The sequence below is a fragment of the Oncorhynchus nerka genome, linkage group LG20 (genome assembly GCF_034236695.1).
Source record: "Oncorhynchus nerka isolate Pitt River linkage group LG20, Oner_Uvic_2.0, whole genome shotgun sequence".
NCBI classification, from domain to species: domain Eukaryota; kingdom Metazoa; phylum Chordata; class Actinopteri; order Salmoniformes; family Salmonidae; genus Oncorhynchus; species Oncorhynchus nerka.
Genome location: NC_088415.1, coordinates 75,294,167 through 75,315,140, shown reverse-complemented (window position 1 = coordinate 75,315,140; position 20,974 = coordinate 75,294,167). Strand labels below are relative to the sequence as shown.

The following is a 20,974-nucleotide window of genomic DNA, read 5'->3' as shown; positions in this document are numbered from 1 at the left end:
AATACATGATAAATGTTTCCTTACCTTTGATGAACTTCATCTGAATGCAGTCCTAGGAATCCCAGGTCCACAATAAATGCTTGATTTGTTCGAAAATGTCTGTTATGTCCAATTAGCTACTTTGGTTAGCGCGTTTGGTAAACAATCAGTCACAAAGCGCGTCCACTATACTGTGACAATGTCCAAAAGTTCCGTAACAGTCAGTAGAAACATGTCAAACGATGTACTGAATACATTTTTAGAATGTTGTTTACATACATCTTGAATAACGTTCCAACCAGAGAATTAGAATGACTTCAGATGACCGGTGGAATGCAGGTCCTTCCCCTGTGAACGTGCATGGTCAACTCGTGGCAGCGGTGACTATTTCCTGTCTCATTCGACGCCCCTTCACATTTAGTCATCAGACAAATTTCTATTGACTGTTGACATCTAGTGGAAGGCGTAGGAAGTGAAAACTCATCCATATCTCGCTGTAATTTCAATGAGAGCTTGGTTGAAAATCTGCCACCCCCAGAAAAAATCCAATCAGGAAGTGGACTTTCTCAGGTTTTTGCCTGCAATATGAGTTATGTTATACTCACAGACATAATTCAAACGGTTTTAGAAACTTCAGTGTTTTCTATCCAATACTAATAATAATATGCATATACAGTGGGGCAAAAAAGTATTTTGTCAGCCACCAATTGTGTAAGTTCTCCCACTTAAAAAGATGAGGGAGGCCTGTAATTTTCATCATAGGTACACTTCAACTATGACAGACAAGAATTAGAAGAAAAATCCAGAAAATCACATTGTAGGATTTTTAATGAATTTATTTGCAAATTATGGTGGAAAATAAGTATTTGGTCACCTACAAACAAGCAAGATTTCTGGCTCTCACAGACCTGTAACTTCTCCTTTAACCTGTTGCTTCTACTCGGGACGCTTGCGTCCCAACTAGAGCTCTGGAAATGCAAATGCGCTACGCTAAATGCTAATAGTATTAGTTAAAACTCAAAAGTTCATTAAAATACACATGCAGGGTATCGAATTAAAGCTACACTCGTTGTGAATCCAGGCAACAAGTCAGATTTTTAAAATGCTTTTCGGCGAAAGCATGAGAAGCTATTATCTGATAGCATGCAACACCCCAAAAGACCCACAGGGGACGTAAACAAAATAATTAGCATTTCGGCGTTACACAAACCGCACAATAAAATAGAAAACATTCATTACCTTTCACCATCTTCTTTGTTGGCACTCCTAGATGTCCCATAAACACTATTTGGGTCTTTATTTCGATTAAATCGGTCCATATAAAGCCTAGATATCGTTATATGTAGACTGTGTGATAAACGAAAAAAACATCGTTTCAAAACGTAACGTCATTTTTTAAAATTCAAAAAGTCGACGATAAACTTTCACAAAACACTTCGAAATACGTTTGTAATGCAACTTTAGGTATTAGTAAACGTTAATAAGCGATAAAATTCATCAGGAGGCGATGTAAAGATCATTAGCTGTCCGTCTGGAAAAATGTCCAGCTAGAAACTCAACGAAAATATCCGGTCCTAGACCGGATTAGATACGGTGTCCTGTATGTGTTTGACCAAGAAAAAACTCGAAGGGAAATGACAAGACTCTAGACACCCTGTGGAAGGTGTAGGTACTGCAACCTCAGGCAATTAATTGTGGTTCACGTTTATCAATGGGTTCAAGTAGCGCATGGATATATTTTCCCCATTTTCAGTGATCAGTTTTTCCTGTGCTTTTCGATGTAAATGCCGTTCTGGTAAAGCCACAGCAGTGATTTAACCAGTTTTTTTAAACGTCTGAGTGTTTTCTATCCACACAGACTAAGCAAATGCATATACTATATTCCTGGCATGAGTAGCAGGGCGCTGAAATGTTGCGCGATTTTTAACAGAATGTTCAAAAAAGTAGAGGGTCGACTGAAGAGGTTAAGAGGCTCCTCTGTCCTCCACTCGTTACCTGTATTAATGGCACCTGTTTGAACTTGTTATCAGTATAAAAGACACCTGTCCACAACCTCAAACAGTCACACTCCATACTCCACTATGGCCAAGACCAAAGAGCTGTCAAAGGACACCAGAAACAAAATTGTAGACCTGCACCAGGCTGGGAAGACTGAATCTGCAATAGGTAAGCAGCTTGGTTTGAAGAAATCAACTGGGAGCAATTATTAGGAAATAGAAGACATACAAGACCACTGATAATCTCCCTCGATCTGGGGCTCCATGCAAGATCTCACCCCGTGGGGTCAAAATGATCACAAGAACGGCAAGCAAAAATCCCAGAACCACACGGGGGACCTAGTGAATGACCTGCAGAGAGCTGGGACCAAAGTAACAAAGCCTACCATCAGTAACACACTACGCCGCCAGGGACTCAAATCCTGCAGTGCCAGACGTGTCCCCCTGCTTAAGCCAGTACATGTCCAGGCCCGTCTGAAGTTTGCTAGAGAGCATTTGGATGATCCAGAAGAAGATTGGGAGAATGTCATATGGTCAGATGAAACCAAAATAGAACTTTTTGGTAAAATCTCAACTCGTCGTGTTTGGAGGACAAAGAATGCTGAGTTGCATTCAAAGAATACCATACCTACTGTGAAGCATGAGGGTGGAAACATCATGCTTTGGGGCTGTTTTTCTGCAAAGGGACCAGGATGACTGATCCGTGTAAAGGAAAGAATGAATGGGGCCATGTAATCGTGAGATTTTGAGTGAAAACCTCCCATCAGCAAGGGCATTGAAGATGAAACGTGGCTGGGTCTTTCTGCATGACAATGATCCCAAACACACCGCCCGGGCAACGGAGTGGCTTCGTAAGAAACATTTCAAGGTCCTGGAGTGGCCTAGCCAGTCTCCAGATCTCAACCCCATAGAAAATCTTTGGAGGGGGTTGAAAGTCTGTTGCCCAGCAACCGCCCCAAAACATCACTGCTCTAGAGGAGATCTGCATGGAGGACTGGGCCAAAATACCAGCAACAGTGTGTGAAAACCTTGTGAAGACTTACAGAAAACGTTTGACCTCTGTCATTGCCAACAAAGGGTATATAACAAAGTATTGAGAAACTTTTGTTATTGACCAAATACTTATTTTCCACCATCATTTGCAAATACATTCATTAAAAATCCTACAATGTGATTTTCTGGATTTTTTCTTCTCATTTTGTCTGTCATAGTTGAAGTGTACCTATGATGAAAATTACAGGCCTCATCTTTTTAAGTGGGAGAACTTGCACAATTGGTGGCTGACTAAATACTTTTTTCGCCCCACTGTATATATACACACACACACACACAGACACACAGAAAAGAGTCTGAGAAAATGGCCTGAGAATTGAACCCTGTGGCACATAGACTGCGAGGTCTAGACAACAAGCCCTCCGATTTGACACACTGAACTCTGTCTGAGAAGTAGTTGGTGGACCAGCGGAGGCAGTCATTAGAGAAACCAAGGCTGCTGAGTCTGCCGATAAGAATACAGTGATTGACAGAGTCAGAAGCCTTGGCCAGGTCGATGAAGACGGCTGCACAGTGCGGTCTTTTATCGATGGTGGTTATGATATCATTTAGGACCTTGTTTGTGGCTGAGGTGCACCCATGACCAGCTCGGAAACCAGATTGCATAGTGGAGAAGGTACGGTGGGATTCGGAATGGTCTGTGATCTGTTAACTTGGCTTTTGAAGACCGTAGAAAGGCAGGGTAGGATAGATATAGGTCTGTAGCAGTTTGGGTCTAGTGTCTTCCCCTTTGAAGAGGGGAATGACCGGGGCAGCGTTCCAATCTTTAGGGATCTTGGACGATACGAAAGAGGTTGAACAGGCTAGTAATAGGGGTTGCAACAATTTCGGCGGATAATTTTAGAACGAGAGGGTCCAGATTGTCTAGCCCGGCTGATTTGTAGGGATCCAGATTTTGCACCTCTTTCAGAACATCAGCTGTCTGGATTTGGGTGAAGGAGAAGTGGGGGGCTTGGGGAAGTTGCTGCAGGGGGTGCTGAGATTTTGACCAGGGTAGGGGTAGCCAGGTGGAAAGCATGGCCAGCCGTAGAGAAATGCTTATTGACATTATTGTAGATTTATCGGTGGAGAGTTTCCTATGCTCAGTGCAGTGGGCAGCTGGGAGGAGGTGCTCTTATTCTCCATGGACTTCAGTGTCCCAAAACCTTTTGGAATTAGTGCTACAGGATGCAAATTTCTGTTAGGAAAGCTAAGGCTAGCTTTTTCAAACTGAGTATTTTGGTACCTGACTTCCCTGAAAAGTTGCATATCGTGGGGGCTTTTCGATGCTAATGCAGAACGCCACAGGATGTTTTTGTGCTGGTGAAGGGCAGTCAAGTCTGGGGTGAAGCAGTGAATAAAACAAACTTAGGGAGGAGGCTTCTAATGTTAACATGCATGAAACCAAGGCTTTTACGGTTACAGAAGTCGACAAATGAGAGCGCCTGGGTTATGGGAGTGGTGCTGGGGGATGCAGGGCCTGGGTTAACCTACTCCGTTGATGTACAGGTTAAGGGTACGGCTAAAGGCTATACGAACTGGGCGTCTAGTGCGTTTGGAACAGAGTAAAAGGAGCATATTTCTGGGCGTGGAAGAATAGATTCAAGGCATAATGTACAGACGAGGGTATGGTATGATGTGAGTACAGAGGAGGTAAACCTAGGCATTGAGTGACTATGAGAGAGGTTTTTGTCTTTAGAGGCACCATTTAAGCCAGGTGAGGTCACTGCAGGTGTGGGGTGTGGAACAAAAGGGTTAGCTAAGGCATATTGAGCAGGGCTGGAGGCTCTACAGTGAAATAAGACAATCACTAACCAAAACGGCAATAGACAACAGCAATAGACACACATGCCTCTCCCATATTGACATTAGGGAGAGACATGTGTAGCCGAGTGATCATGGGGTCCAGTGAGTAGCTAGGCGAGCTGGAGACAGCGGTCTGAATCGCCCTAACGGGTCAGGGATAGCAGCTGGGCCTCCGGGGGACTTGGCAACGAAAGAGCTTGTTGAAACCCCCTCGGACGGTTACGTCGGCAGACCGGTCGTGGTGGATCGGCGGGGCTCCGTGTCGGCAGTAAAAGGTCCAGTCCAATTGGCAAAAGAGGTATTGTAGCCCAAGAATTGGCTCATAGACCTCTTCGACTAGCTGGGAGATGGGCCTAGCTCGAGGCTAGCTCCAGGCACACTGGTGCTTGCTTCGGGACAGAGACGTTAGCCAGGTGTAGCCACATGGATAGCAGCTAGCTAGCTGTGATGATCCGGTGTAAAGGTTGAGCTTCCGGTAGGAATCCAGAGATTTGGTAGAGAAAAAGCAGTTCGATATGCTCTTGGTTGATATCGCGCTGTGCAGACACCTACAGCTTGTAATGTTAAGTTATTTTTAGGGATTGCACTTTAGGAGATCTTATATTAACAGTAATCATATTTTTATGGTATCCATTTTTACATCTAAATATTGACCGTGTCTAGATCAACTGATTACTACTGCATAACGTGAATTGTTTAGCCATCACAGTAGCTCCTAGCTAATGTTAACCACGTGGTTGGTTGTCTCCATGTTACTCTTTCCAGGCTGTGAAGCCAGCGAAGACGAAGTGTTTGAAGGGACCCTACTAGCTGACCCAGATGAGCCGCCGGCGGTGATACTGGCAGAGCCGGCTCCCATGGCTGCCACCGTCACCCTGGAGTGCTCCGACCATGCTGCATACCCAGAGTCTGGCCAGGAGGAAACTCACACAGGTGAGATCTTCATCCACTGGAGACAATTCATTTGAGTTGAGCAAAGCGTCTGTGAAAGTGATGCACAATTATAGAAATAAGTAGATGCACTGATCTCCTTGCATGTTTATAGACCAAAAAAAAGCTGCAGATGAGGAGCTGCGTGGGTAGGAGTGTCTGTTTCCTCAACTAGCAGAGGGACGGATAGACAAGTTTGCGCTCTGTCAGAATGTGCATCTCCAGTTCATATTTTTTCCTTACCCTCGCCATACTTGCTAGATATTATGCACATTGATAGCTTGTTAGCTAGCGAACATCCCTGCCCTTTGATTCATCATAGTATTAGGCTAACAAGAGGCAGCAGCAATCTAAATGAGCCGACCATAACATGCGAGGAGAAGTGATTGGATGAAATTATGTAACGAATTGAGTTGACGAGAAATACAGCTTTGCTCTATCCAATCAGAGCAGCAGGGTCAACGTACAGCCCTTCTCTTTACAGACATGAAAACTAGCCAGTTGAGTTATTTCGACCAGTGTTTCCCAACCCTGATAGTTTTTTTGTCTGAATACTAGGCACACCCCTCATACAAATGGTATTCAGAATTCACTGCAACATTATTTTTAGAATATTAGAGATGTACGTTATGCATCAATGATTTTGTTTTGACTTTGTGGAGTTTCCTGTAGAACAGGTATTTTATAATAATAGCCTACACGGTACTGCATGTAATGAAATGAATGGTCGCATGTCACAATAGTGCACTACATAGGGATTAAGCTGCCATTTGAGACTTGGCCATTGAGTTGAATGAAATTAATAGTCTCGTCATGGAAGTGGCTGAGTATTGGGTTGTCTATTCCCCCTGTGTGACGAATAGGCAGTGAGACCCAGCAGGAGATCCCTCAAGAGGACCTCCGGGAACACCTGAAGAAGACCCTGGAGTTCTGTCTTTCCCGGTGAGTAACAGCCATACTACACACTGGCTGTGTCACGAATTACATACTTATTCCCTGTATAGTGCACTACTTTTGACCAGACCCAATAGTGCTCTGGTCAATGGGCTCTGGGTGAAAGTAGTGCACTTTATACAGGGGGTTAAAGGTCTGTTGCTGCAGCGGATTGCCATCAAATGGATTTTTTTTTCCAATATTGAAAAGGACTGGAATTGGTCAAAACTCACAGTTGAATACAAAGTTATCCTCTTTCCCTAAAAGCATGAAGTTCATTACTATTTTACATGAAAGGGGAGGTTAACTTGGCCCCAGAGAATCGATCTGTCACTCAATGGATTTTGTCTTGTTGCTTTAACCCTTGTGTATAGGAAATAGGTTGCCATTTGGTACACAAGCATTGTCTACTACAATACAGCCAATAATGCAGCAACCATATAAACTACAGTCAAGCAGCACAGATGCACAGCTCTGCCATTACAGAACACCGAACCCGCCAGACAGAACTTTCATTAGGATTAATTTACACCACAACTGTACCATTTGTTATGCTCTTCCCCATAATTGTCGATCCCAGGTTGTAGTTTTTATTATTTAAAAAAAACTTTTCCTCCCCAATTTCATGATATCCGATTGGTAATTAGTCTTGTCTAATCGTTGCAACTCCCGTACGGACTGGCGAGACAAAGGTCGAGAGCCGTGCGTCCTCCGAAACCCAACCAAGCTGCACTGCTTCTTGACACAATGCCCACTTAACCCGGAAGCCAGCTGCACCAATTTGTAGGAGGTAACGCTGTACATCTGGCAACTGTGTCAGCGTGCATTGCGCCTGGTGGACTCTGGAGAGGTCGGCTCCACAGGAGTCGCTAGAGCGCGATGGGACAAGAACATGCCCGCCGGCTAAACCCTCCCCTAACTTGGACGACGCTGGGCCAGTTGTGTGCCGCTCCATGGGTCTCCCGGTTGTGGCCGGCTGCGACAGAGCCTGGGCACGGACCAGCATCTGTAGTGGCATAGCTAGCACTGTGATGCAGGGCCTTAGGCCACTGAGACACTCGGGAGGCCGGGCTGTAGATTTTGTTGATGGTGAATAAGTGCTGCCCATGCTAGAATGCAGCCAGTAAAATTGGTTGCTATGATGATGCACAGCGGTCGCATTCTCATTAGTTCTATCCCTGCCCTTTGTTGAAGGCGTGCTCTAAATGAAAGCTTTATTTCATGCTGTCAAAAATACACTTGTGGCTGCTGTAGGGAGGAGTGACTTACAGGGAGGGACTCAACTTTCTTGTCTTTTCTCTCAGAGAGAATCTGTCCAGCGACATGTATCTTATCTCTCAGATGGATAGTGACCAATATGTACCAATCGTGACGGTAGCTAATCTGGACCACGTCAAGAAACTCAGCACGGATGTGGAGTTGATCGTCGATATCCTACGATGTAAGTGACACTCTTACAAAAATAAAATGTTTATTTTTAATTTTTAACAAGACTATTAACGTTTACTTATAGCATTTTTTTGTTGACACCAAAGAGACATGGTTTCGATTTTAAATTCACTGGACTTGTATATTTCCCTGCCTCCATAGCTCTGCCGTTGGTCCAGGTGGATGAGAAGGGGGAGAAGGTGAGACCCAACCAGAACCGCTGCATCGTCATCCTCCGAGAGGTCCCTGAGAGCACTCCCATAGAGGTACGTTCACTGGCTAGCTTCTGGCCACGGTCCTTAGGGTTCTGTTCAAAAGTAGTGCGCTAAATGGGGAATAGGGTGTCGTTTGGGACAACGATTCAGTCTGGACCATCTGCTAAAGAAATCATGCATTTAGAATGACTTTATTTTAAACAATGCAATATGCTGACTACAAATGGTCAGTGGGTGTTGTGGTCAGTGGGTGTTGTGGTCAGTGGGTGTTGTGGTCAGTGGGTGTTGTGGTCAGTGGGTGTTGTGGTCAGTGGGTGTTGTGGTTAGTGGGAGTGCTCGCCCAAATGTTTTTTCCAATTGTGGGAAAAACCAAGTCCCACCCGATGCCCGGGCAGGCATAGAATTTAGCTACTCTTAACTGTCCAGGACCAGCACACGCATCACAGCGTTAAAGCCAAAGCATAAATTGTGAAACCAAAATGTACAATAATCCCATCCCCACCCTCACCCCTGATTGGAGGACCTTAAACATTTATACTGTACATTTGTGCATATAATTATTCTAACACATCTATTCCACCCTTCAGACATGCCACAGATCAACCGATCTTTCCCTATAAATCATTGTCATACCATTCTCCCATGGTGTCTCACTAGGGACTGGAACCTCCCCATCTGCAACATTTCTGCCAAAATTGCAACAAAAAAAAGTTTTACCCAAGAGCACAATGATATTTCCTGTTGACTGACTGACTGATCCTTCAAATCCTCCAGCAATACAGTTTGCAGTTTTAACTGCCCCCTGATATTATGGCATAAGAAACCAAATACTACATTAGACTGTATCCAGTATGGCAGAAAGTGGAACAAAATAACAGGTTTTTAACAAGATAAGGTCATTCTAGTACAAGCTCTTATGTGATTACGCTATATGTGTGTTTTAACCATGGCATTGTAGGTAATTTCCTGTTTTGAGTGCACAGCACACTACTCTAGCCTAATATTTGCTAAGAGTTGTTTTCCTGGCTTTGTTAACATTTCCTGGAATGGTGTAAAAACCTGTCTCTGCGTCCATGATTCGTTTGTACACCTTCCTCCTAGCCATGTTATAGACACCATGTTGTTGGACTTTGAGAAAGTAATTGTAATGGCACATTGTTTTGATAATGTAGTGTTTAGAGGTTTCATTGTGCCTCATGTGCCAGTCAGTACCATGTCGTGCAGTGTGACAAATTAAAGGGTGCAACATTTTAATGGTGTTATGGTCAGTTATTTCAGTCTGAACCGCACTCCCATCGGGGAATATTGACTAAATTTGACGTTGATAGGGCCCACTCCTCTCGTATTATTTGTTTATTACATAGATAAGAGGGAGGTGCTGAAAATATCAGTTTGCTAGATTCGACCGAATGCTGCAGCAATGTGTTCCGGAGGCAGCAGCTTAGACCGCAAAACCACCCGAAGCCACAATCGACACCAAGGAGTTTTGACGTTAAGCTTGACATGTGGTCTTGTTTTGCAGGAGGTCGAGGCTCTTTTTAAAGGAGAGAACTTACCTAAATTCATCAATTCTGAGTTTGCCTACAACGACAACTGGTTCATCACCTTTGAATCGGAAGCAGATGCACAACAGGTCAGAAACATTCAAGAATGTTGCACTATTGTAGGATTTAGTAATGGTGCATGAAGCACCTTGTTTCCCAAACACATCATGTTTTAGGATTGTAGGTCTGGGTCTGTGAAACTGCCATGTTACCTGCCACTAACTGCCCTGCTATGGGTTTGGTGGTCTGGTCTACTATTGCTAGTTGCTACCATACAGTGTTTCATACTGGCCATAAGCTTACATTCGTGGGTATTAAAAACAATCCTGCTCTGTCTGAAGTTTTCATTTATCCTATTTTCCAGGCATATCAGTATCTTCGTGAAGAAGTGAAAACCTTCCAAGGGAAGCCTATTAAGGTAAGCTAATTAAACTAATATGAACATGACCCATTAACTGTATACTATACTGTAAATTCTGGAGTATTTCCATTTAGTGTTGATGTGACATAATAACGCAGACAAATGTAGCTTTTTTTTAATCAAAATCTTTGTGCACAGGTTTGAAATGCTTACTTTGCTGATAGGTTTGAAATGCTTATGTTGCTGATAGGTTTGAGGAAAATGTTCTATTCTCAACTCTAATTTCAGGCACGGATAAAGGCGAAGGCAATCGCTATTAACACTTTTATGCCAAAGAATGGCTACCGCCCGGTGGAGGTTCACCCTTACGCTCAGCAGCAGCAACAACGTTACACCTCCTACTACATACCTCCAGTGTACAGCCCTCAGCAGCAGTTCCCCCTCTACAGTCTCATCACTCCACAGGCCTGGTCAGCCACCCACAGCTTCATAGACCCTTCGCTGGTGAGGACAACGGGCGTGCCCACACACAACCTAAAATCTAGTTTAGGGTTGCAAAATTCCAGTAACTTTCCCAAAAGTCTGGTTTTCACTCCTGATTCTGGGAATTTTCCAACTGGGATTTCTGGGAAACCTGGACATTTTTAGAAAGTTACTGGGATTTTGGCCACTTACCACACACAAGGCTATAATGCAGGCCATTCTTAATTTCACTGTATAATATGCTACTAGAACTCTTATAAAAGTCAATGATTTTGTGTTTCCTTTTCTAACAGGTTACCCAATTTCACAACACCCAATTTATCAATGGATTTACGACATCCCATAGTTTTAAACCAGCGACGTCTCCTCTTGCTGGTGTTAGGCACTACTCTCCCAGGAATAGGTGGGTACACTGAGGCTCACCATCTGATGTAGACAATACCAACCTGTGCCTGTATTCACAAAGCATCTCACAATCGGAGTGCTGATCTAGGATCAGGTCCCCCCTCGTATATAAGGTCAATCTGATTTGTATATACAGTATATCAGCACTCTTACTATTGAGTCGTTGTGAATTTGGGCCCAGAATTCTATATTGCTGTGCTTAGGATCTTCAAATATGATATCGTTTCTTTTCAGGAATCACACTCACAGTAAACCTCACCTGAGGCCCACAATACCTATCATGGACCAGCGCGGCACAGGGCTCCTTGACAGCCCCACCATCTTCAACTTCCCCACGGAGCGAATTCTGAACGGGGTACCGCGGGGTTCCCCCCAAATGACGCGCCTCCCGAGTCAGAACAGAACCAGGTTACCCCCCTCCACCATGACCTACCCCAGGAGAGACATCAGTACAGGTCGGTTGGAGCCCGTCAGCACTGACTACTCACTGGGCATGGGCCGGGGAAGGTAAGGTATCCTCCACTATCTGCATGATCATCACCACCATAGACCTTCATAGGCTGTTTCCCAAATGGTACCCTATTTGTTATTTAGTGCACAACTTTAGTCCCAGGCCCGTAGGGCTCTGGTCAAAAGTAGTGCACTGGATAGGGTGCTATTTGGGGCGGATTATAGTATTACAACAAAGTGAGCATGGTGCTCACGTTTTGAATTGTTAAAATTTCTGTTATGCTAAGTTAGGCTTCAAATAGTATACCATTTCTCAAATATTCTCTTAAAGGACAAATATTTATGTTTCTAGGAAAAAGAGGGACGACAACAAGTTTACAGTAAGTACAAGTTTTTAAAAAATTGATCTCCTCTTAGACTAGTCTTTGACTTGGAGAAAGAGCCATCAGTGGTGCTGCTGCAAGCTTTTCAGGCAGTGACATCTTCTGACTGAATTTCAATATTGCATGTCTTTTGTATGTACAGTTGGCTGGCTTTGTGGGTGTCCCAAATTGTACCCTATTCCCTATATGGTGCACTATATAGGCAATAAATAGGGTGCCATTTGGGATGCAGTCTTTACTCTGTGACTGACTGTTTGATGCTGTTGTGTAGAGTGGCTACCCAGTCTGACGGTGTTTGATGCTGTTCTATTGTATAGAGAATGGCTACCCAGTCGCCACCCCCTCCTCAGAAGCCCCCGTCCCCCAGCTTTGAGCTGGGGCTCTCCAGCTTCCCCCCTCTGCCTGGGGCCGCAGGCCACCTCAAAACCCCTGACGACATGTTTGAGAACAAACTGGCCAGCATGGTATTAGGAGCCACAAAGGACAGGGTCAGTATCTACCAACACAAGCGCTCATCTCTAGGCCACCATACTCTGTGTGTCCCAAATGGCACCCAATTCCATATATAGTGCACTACTTTTGACCAGTGAATATGGTGCCAATTGGGACTCAGACAAGCTCTTATCTCCAAGCCACCGTTAGTAGTATTGTTGTTCATGTCTTTTTGTATCGTTCCAGAATGTAAGCGTTGATGCCAGCTCTGCAGGTGCCCTCCCCTCAGGAGGACCCAAGGAGCCACTAAGGACAGACACTTCTCCACAGCCCCCGAACCTCCAGCCCTCTGCCCCCCCGAACCCAGGACCAGCCTCTGGCCCTGTCCATGTTTCCTCCCAACCTGCAGAGTGAGTGTAGGACATGTTTTCCCTTCATGTAACACTTTGCATCCACCCCCCCGTACACACTATTTCCATCAAAATGTGTAAGCATGCCCCCACTAACATGATTTGTATAGAAAAACAGAAGTGTGCTTTACGTCTCACTCTTGTCTCACCATTTCCTTGTCAGTCTGTCCCATTTGATAACGTGGAACACCATTGTTGTTGATGTCATCTGAATTTGTGTAGAACGAGAGAACATAACTGACTTAGAAGCATTTCATGTCATTCACATCATTGTGTGAAATGAATGTTTGTTTTTCAGGGAAGTGAAGGTTCTGGAGGTGAATCAGGAGACTCAGGTTTCTATGGAGCGCGTCACTACCGCTCTGTACACTGCTAGCAAATCTGTTCAAGTCAATGGTACTGCTACAGTAAGTTAGCTGTCTAAAGCATTTTAAACATAATCAAGCAGGTCCATTTTCCATATTATTAGCTGAAAGATGTTTTGATAGTCATAGATACAGGTAACTGCCCAAATACAGGAAACTCCAACATAGTGTCTTAATAGGGAGGCGTGCTACCACGAGCCAAAACCGCTTCAATACACCTTGGCATAGCATCTGGAACTCTATTGGAGGCATATGACACCATTCTTCCACAATAAATTCCTTATTTGGTGTTTTGTTGATGGTGGAAAAATCGGTCTTAGGCACCGGTCCAGAATCTCCCGTAAGTGTTTAATTGGGTTGAGATCTGGTGACTGAGATGGCCATGGCATATGGTTTACATCGTTTTCATGCTCATCTGACCATTGTGACAACCCGTGCCCTGTGGATGGGGGCATTGTCATCCTAGGGGGGAAAAGCCATGGTAGCCAAAATAATAATCTGCCCAGTATTTTTATACATGACCCTAAGCATGATGGGATGTTAATTGCTTAATTAACTCAGGAACCACAGTTGTGTGGAAGCACCTGCTTTGAAAATTATTTTTATCCCTCATGGGGCGGCAGTGTAGTCTAGTGATTAGAGCGTTGGACTAGTAACCGGAAGGTTGCAAGTTCAAATCCCCGAGCTGACAAGGTACAAATCTGTCGTTCTGCCCCTGAACAAGCAGTTAACCCACTGTTCCTAGGCCGTCATTGAAAATAAGAATTTGTTCTTAACTGACTTGCCTAGTTAAATAAAGGTAAAAAAATCAAATAATTTGCTGAAGTGTTTACATTATTTTGTCAGTTACCTGTAAATGTTGATTTGTGGCCGGTAGTAATCATGTTTTCTGGACTTTAATGTGTGTCAAACCAGTGGGCATAGTCAATGTCCTATGAAATGAATCACCTACAAGTATGTGTTTTGTTTTGTGGTTAGGAACTGCGAAAGCCCTCTTACGCTGAGATCTGCCAGAGGATTAAAGACCACGCTCTGACACTACAGGCCCCTAAAGAGGCCAAACCAGCCAGCAGCGCTGCCTCCGCAGGAGAGGAGAGGAAGTGCACTGACGCAGCCACAGGGGACAGGGGTGAGCCAAAGGTCCCCCGAGAGACATACCCATGCTCCTCCAAGTCTGCCACCCTCGGCAGACCCCGAGAGGTCCGGAGACCGACCGGCCGGTGGCCTTCACCACCCCCCAACCACCCAGGGAAGGGTGCCAGCAGCAAAGATCTCAACACTCCCCCAAAGTCCCCGCAGTAACCCCCCCCACTGCAATCAAGTCAATTTCAATACAAAAACGTGAGAGTGAAAGAAATCTGAAAAAGTCAGGGCTATTCAAATACAACCTATTCTAAAATCACCAGTCATTCATAGCATAGAGAGGATGCCTTTCTGGATCAGGGCTTTCAGACAATAGCACTTTAGTGTGCATATAGAGCACCGTTAATCATTTTTACTTATTTATTTTTGGAGGGTTTATTTTTTTCATTGCTTTTGTTATTTAGTGTCAATCTGAAAACTTACTCCTGTTCAGATTAGTGGGATAAATTCATATGTCCAAAGTATTGTGAGGTCATCAGTGGAAGCCAACAACGGGTGAATGAAAGGAAGCAGATGAGGAACAGAGTAGCTGTTGCCATGTCATTCGTTGTGACTGAGGGGGTGTCTGTATGTCTTGTATGCAGTCCTGTTAAGTGGTGATGTGATTCCATTGCCGGGTGTGATGATCACCATATCAGTCAGACAAGATGGCTGTGTCCCAAATGGCAACCTCATCCCTATATAGTGCACTACTTTCGATCAAAGTAGTGCACTACATATGGAATAAGGTACCATTAGGGACGCATCTATGATGTGTTTTACATATTTGTGTTCATATTCAAGGTCAACTAGTCCAGGCTCATTTTATGGACTTAACTGAAATCCTCAGAAGACTTCATTTCTGAGGGACTTTGCCACCGGTGTCATTTATCAAAACTAGATGACCTTTTTGCCAACATGGAACACTTTATCTCGTTAGAATACAAGCATTTGAGGAGAATACGTTTATTTGCATACTGGTTTTGATCGTTGGTACAAGTACTACTTGTTGCGTGCTGGTGTTTTTGAGAGCGCCTTAGACTTTCTTTATCTGGTGTTTCTTGTGGAAAAGAATTACATTTAGTCGTTTTCTGTTGTCCAATGCAGGAATCTGTTTCCTGGCCGTGTAAAGCACATAGCTAGTTAGTCCTCGTAGAGAGCCACTATCGGGGTCAGTAGAAATCTACATGCATTTTGATCTTGGGAAAAGCAGATGAGGGTCTTTCCAGCAATTCGGTGCCTTTTGGGATGTGTAACTTGGTCCAATTTAATTTCTTCACTTAATTTTTTTACTTTCTGTCATAAAGAGCACGTAAAACTTAACACATTTTCCCATCTCAACGTTAAATACAAAATTACTATAGTAAGTGACAAAATAAGTAACAGGGTTGACTGTCGCAGGGTTGACAATTTCATTTTCGATCAGCTGTGAATCCCATATTGAAAGGTGGAATGGAAGTTTGTTGTGTAACAGGTAGTGGCAATTGATTGCCACCTTCACAAACATTTTTAACGTAACATTTCTAGCCTGTCTATCTATGGGTAACAGGGTTGACATGGTATGCTTGACTCGCTCAGTTTTCTACAACAAAACACCAGAAAATGGCAAGAGTAGAACTGGCTCACCTGCTTTTACACTGTGATTTGACTAGATGTTCATGTTTCTTTTGGAAGAAAAAAAACATTTAAAAAAGGAATAGTTTTACTATAACAAAATGATAGTTCAGTTCGCGTAACAGGGTTTACCTTTAAATTGAGGGACACAGAAAATCACAAATAAAAAATCATCTTCAGATATGACTGTCAAAGCCACAAATTATCTAGGGCTTTACAATGATAGGTTAAAATATTCCTAGAAGTCACGGAGGGATTTTGAATTTAGGCACTAACAAGTCTTCATTCATATAAAGAATTTGATTTATTGAATTCCCATGTGGTCTATATTAAAGGGCACTTCATTTAATATAACACACTTTTAAAATTCAATATTTGTGCACCATTTATACATTAAATATCAAAGGGGTCCAAAAGTTTATCATTTTGTGGAACGACCCATAAATTCATCACATGGTGTCGATTGGTGCCTCTTGTAGACTATTTTCTTTCTTTACTATTTTGCTGTGAAACAAGCATGTCAGACTAGTTCAGCGGGCACATACGTTGGCAATGGATAGGCTATAGTGGAGGCTGCTGCGTGGAGGATGACTCATAATAATGTCTGGAACGGTGCGAATGGAATCAAACACTTAGAAAACAAGTGTTTTGATGTATTTGACACAGTTCCACTCCAGCCATTAACACAAGCCCGTTCTCCCCAATTAAGGTGCCACCAACCTCCTGTGCTCAGCTATTAGGAGTCGGCAATAGGGTTTTGGCAGGGTGTAGTGACTTCATTCAAACAGTGGGATGTTTTATTTTAGATAGCTATAGTGCTAGCTAGAGGATGAACCTGGAAATTGCTACTTCAAATAATCTGGTACTGTACTTAGATAATAATACTTGATACATGTTGTCAACTAAACTTTGCACTTTGTTTTGTTTCTGGATTAATTAAGAAATCCATATTTTACCTACATACAGAAGCAAAAGGGAACCTAACATGTAAAGACAAATATGGAAAGGTCTGATGGTCACATAAGTAATCCCTTTACAATTTCAGCTATACAACCAATAGATTTTTTCCCCCTAAAGAATTAAATTTCTTCTTGCCATTTGACTTGTGCATTATGTTGTCAGAGGATGATCAGCTTTCAGAATCTCTCAAATGTTGACTAATTGTATTAACCTCTATGCGGATAAATTCACACACGAGTTAAACTTTTTTGTTTACTCCCATGTAAATGCCTACAAGACATACTTCCGTGCATGCTGAGAATAACAACTTTAGTCTTGGTGTAGATAGTCATTTTATTTTGTGCACACCCTATGGAGTCTCACTCATTTTATTTTGTTTTGCTTTTGAGCTAGTCATTTGTGAAACCACTGGTGCGTGGTGTTTTTTGAAGCTGTTCTAGCTTATTCAGTATTACAGTAGTTAATTATAATGTGGGTGTACACCTTAGAATGTGTACACCTGGTGGCTCAAATGGGAAAAATAAGTGGAATTGGTTAAAAGGAAGAAGTACGATATTCTTTCCACTACAAATGTTATATTTGAAGGTAAACCATGATGCAGCCATTTTAGAAATAAGGTATTGCTTTATTCATTGGGTTACAGTCAAACAAACGAGTAGTGAACTGGACCCTGTGAGAATCCAGTGAGTGAATGAAATGACCTTAGACCTGTTTGCATACTGTGAACCTGAGCAGCTTATCGATGAGTCCTTTCAGTTTGGGCAAGAAAACGTTGTGCAGAGGGAGCAGCACTCTTGGGTCATTCCAAATCCTTCCCCCCTCACATACAGTAGAAGTGCCCCTGTTCACTGCAGGACTTACTCAATATTTATTTTTGGCATGCTTTTCTCTTTTTAGAATGCCTTCTATAGATTTTTCCTGGCTCTCCATACAAAAACCATATAGCTTCCAAATTCCCCTCTGTACTCTGCATAAATGTATAAGTAGAAAAACATAACTCATAAGTGGAACTTGTGCACTTCTTTAGTGTCTCATTGACGTCTTCCTGCAACAAGGAGTTGAATACTCTGCTTAGATAAGAGGACTCATTTTGGAGAGGAGACATTGCCTAAGTCACAGAATGGCCTGTACTGATAGTCATTGCTGCTTTTGATTTTGATTTTGGTTTGCAAAAACATTATTTTGTTTGATTTTGAAAGACTGGGATGCACTTGGGTGGACAGTCTTTAAATTGCAGTTTTTTTTTTTTTTAATTTGATTTTAATTTTTTTTCTGAGTTGGTATAAAAGACATGATGCACCATATCTGCTTATTTATAAACCAATGCTGTTTATTCCATAAGAGATCATAAATGTTTATTTTTAAGAAGAAATACACAATATACAACTGTATATTTTCCATCCAGTGTTTGAAAAACTTGAATTTTATTTAAACTTGAAAATGACTTTGCCTTAACTTTTATATGAGACAATGTAGATTATTTATTTTCAAACCCCAAAATGTTACTAAGGGTAACACATCTAAATGTTTAGTCATACCAAACATCACAAGTCTTACTAGGTCTTAAAGTACAAATCTGTCAGCATTTTTTGGGGGGGGGTGTAAAATTGTAAGAAAATGGTCTAATTTGATTAACTTTGTTTCTACTTCCTATTTTCAGTTGTTTTGGGGACATATAAATCCTGTAAATGCAAAATGGTAAATACTGTATCAAATATGTGCACTTTGAAGTGTGTGCTTTGCTTGTACAATTGTAAATAATCTGAAAAATAGAGGTACCTTAAAATGATTTAAAAAATATATATTGATCTTGTTGAAATATTAATGTCGCTTTTTGAGCTGGATGTAGGATAAAAACTAAATGTTGTGATTTGATTTTGAATATTTTTTTTCTATTGTTCTGGTGTGCAAAATTGCTTCTCCCTCACTTTGCGACAGGGAAGGTTGTCTGATTGTAACTTTTTAAAAGTCATTCTCATACCATGTCCTTGTGTTTTTCAACCCCTGGTAGACAATGTTTTCTGTTGGCCAACCTCTTCACTGTGCACAGTGAGAAAAGGGAAGAACCTACCTGTCGTACAAACACACATCCTTAAATGAAAGCACAGTCGGTACTATTATCTGACAGACTGTGCTTATAGCAGTCTGTGTGATTTAGCCCATACAAGAATTCTTTCACAGTAAAGCACATTTTTAAGCACAGGAACATCAAATCTTTCTCACACAACCAATTTCAAGTCCATAGCAGCATACTGTATAATTGTACCAGACATGAACCTTTCATGTTTGGAGTGAAGGTGATTTAAGCATTGTTGATATTCTGTTTAGTTTTTCTTTTTGAAGGTTTTTGTTTTTCATGAAGTTGAACGTCAACTGAACTTTCGTAGCCCCCAGCACTAAACTTGACAAATAAAAATTCCTTTGGTAGGCTTTACCAGTGTTTAGACTCAAGTATAATAGTGTAGATATTTGTACACATTTCAGCAAGAAAAGTAGTTTTCTGGCACATACTGTATAACATACTGTGCATTGTCTTTTTATCAGTTGATCACACATGTGGACTGCATTTATCGGTGCCATTAATTTGTTTCAACCTGGCAGTTTGTTTGACTTGTACTGTAATTAAACACTTGACATTATAATTGTTACTGAGGAAGTGTAGCTGGTCTTGAAACTATATAACTGGGAATAATAATCTGATACCACTGACATTAGACAAAGTACTCATAGCAACCTGCATCTGATCTGGCTAATGAAGTCTAGGTATGTACATTAAGCTAGTCTATGCTAGTAGGCCTTTCTAATGCAAAATGCTAATACTGTTGTCTTTGCAGATTGGGTATTGATATGTTATCTGGCTGGGCACTGAGTTTGTATGAGAAAGTGTTTGTTTGTGAGAACTTAACCAAACACAACTGCAAAATTGACTGACGGTTGAAGTAAAGTAAACCAAAGGGTGGTTAGCCAGCCAGGTTTGTGCAGCATGATCTGAAAATGATTCTGTTATTTGTTTCTCTCTCCTGAAGATGATTGCACTGCTTACAGTACGAAAGTGTTTAACTTTTTCTTCTTTTGCGCGCACTACTAAAGCCCTGTTGTAATGTTTGGCTGTTCTTGTGTTACTGTGCACAGACAGTCTCTCATATCAAGCGGTCTCGTTCTCCCTGCCCAGTTCGCTTCTTTCTGTTACGTCTCACCAGTTTGATAGTGCCATGTATTTTTTGCAAAGGTTTCAGCTTGTTGTAAATTGACTGTAAAGTGATGTTACAATGCACCAACTGACTGGAATGAGACGAACCAATTGTCTCACTATCAAATCACTGTGTTAAATTAACTCATTTTTACGCTAACAGCAGTGGACAATCGATGACTTGATGGGGAGAATAACCTAACGGGAACAGTTGTTCATCGAGGTTTCTTTGAGAGGGCTTTTGATTTTTGTCTTAACTTTTCTTCCATTTAAGACTGGAATCAAGCGTACATGTCAACTATTGATAATTTAAGTTACTCTTGTGTCATGATGTAAAACTGTCTAATTTGGAGAGAAAAAAATGTAGCTTATTGAAAAATAAAGATTTAGGCACTGTTAATGAGTTGTCTCGTGATTGTGGTACACACAATCTGGGGGTTGGTCCAGAAAGCAGGATGAATGAGTGTTAGCCAGCTAACTGTCCTAAATATTGTGTACAAAACATTAGGGCATAGACACCAGGTGTCTTTCCATTACATAGACTGACCAGGTGAATCTAGGTGATGGCTATGATCCCTTGATGTCACTTAAATCCACTTCAATCACTGTATGAAGGGGAGTGGATGAGTTGAAGGATTTTTAAGTCTTGAGATATGGATTGTGTATGTGTGCCATTCAAAGGGTGAATGGGCAAGACAAAATACTGAAGTGCCTTCTGAACGGGGTATGGTAGTAGGTGCCAGGTGCACCGGTTTGAGTGTATCAAGAGCTGCAATGCTGCAGTGTATCAAGAATGGTCCACCACCCAAAGGACATCCAGCCAACTTGACACAACTGTGGGAAGCATTGGAGTCCACATGGGCCAGCATCCCTATGGAACACTTTCGACACCTTGTGTCGACACCTCCATACCCTGACGAATTGAGGCTGTTCTG

General features: G+C 42.3%; 1 protein-coding gene across 2 annotated transcripts in view; it reads left to right on the top strand.

Moving 5' to 3' along the window:
* Window positions 1-20,439, top strand: part of LOC115103136 (la-related protein 4B-like) — a 37,964-nt gene extending 17,525 nt beyond the window's left edge. For both annotated transcript variants that reach the window (XM_029623820.2, XM_029623821.2), the window contains exons 4-17: window positions 5,580-5,747; window positions 6,608-6,686; window positions 7,982-8,118; window positions 8,268-8,371; window positions 9,843-9,953; window positions 10,229-10,282; window positions 10,514-10,729; window positions 11,002-11,111; window positions 11,348-11,620; window positions 11,916-11,943; window positions 12,264-12,434; window positions 12,625-12,788; window positions 13,087-13,195; window positions 14,132-20,439. In XM_029623820.2, the coding sequence (XP_029479680.1) occupies window positions 5,580-5,747; window positions 6,608-6,686; window positions 7,982-8,118; window positions 8,268-8,371; window positions 9,843-9,953; window positions 10,229-10,282; window positions 10,514-10,729; window positions 11,002-11,111; window positions 11,348-11,620; window positions 11,916-11,943; window positions 12,264-12,434; window positions 12,625-12,788; window positions 13,087-13,195; window positions 14,132-14,455 (2,048 nt within the window). In that variant the 3' untranslated portion in view covers window positions 14,456-20,439. The remainder of the gene's footprint in view (window positions 1-5,579; window positions 5,748-6,607; window positions 6,687-7,981; window positions 8,119-8,267; window positions 8,372-9,842; window positions 9,954-10,228; window positions 10,283-10,513; window positions 10,730-11,001; window positions 11,112-11,347; window positions 11,621-11,915; window positions 11,944-12,263; window positions 12,435-12,624; window positions 12,789-13,086; window positions 13,196-14,131) is intronic.
* The last annotated feature ends 535 nt before the right edge of the window (window positions 20,440-20,974 follow it).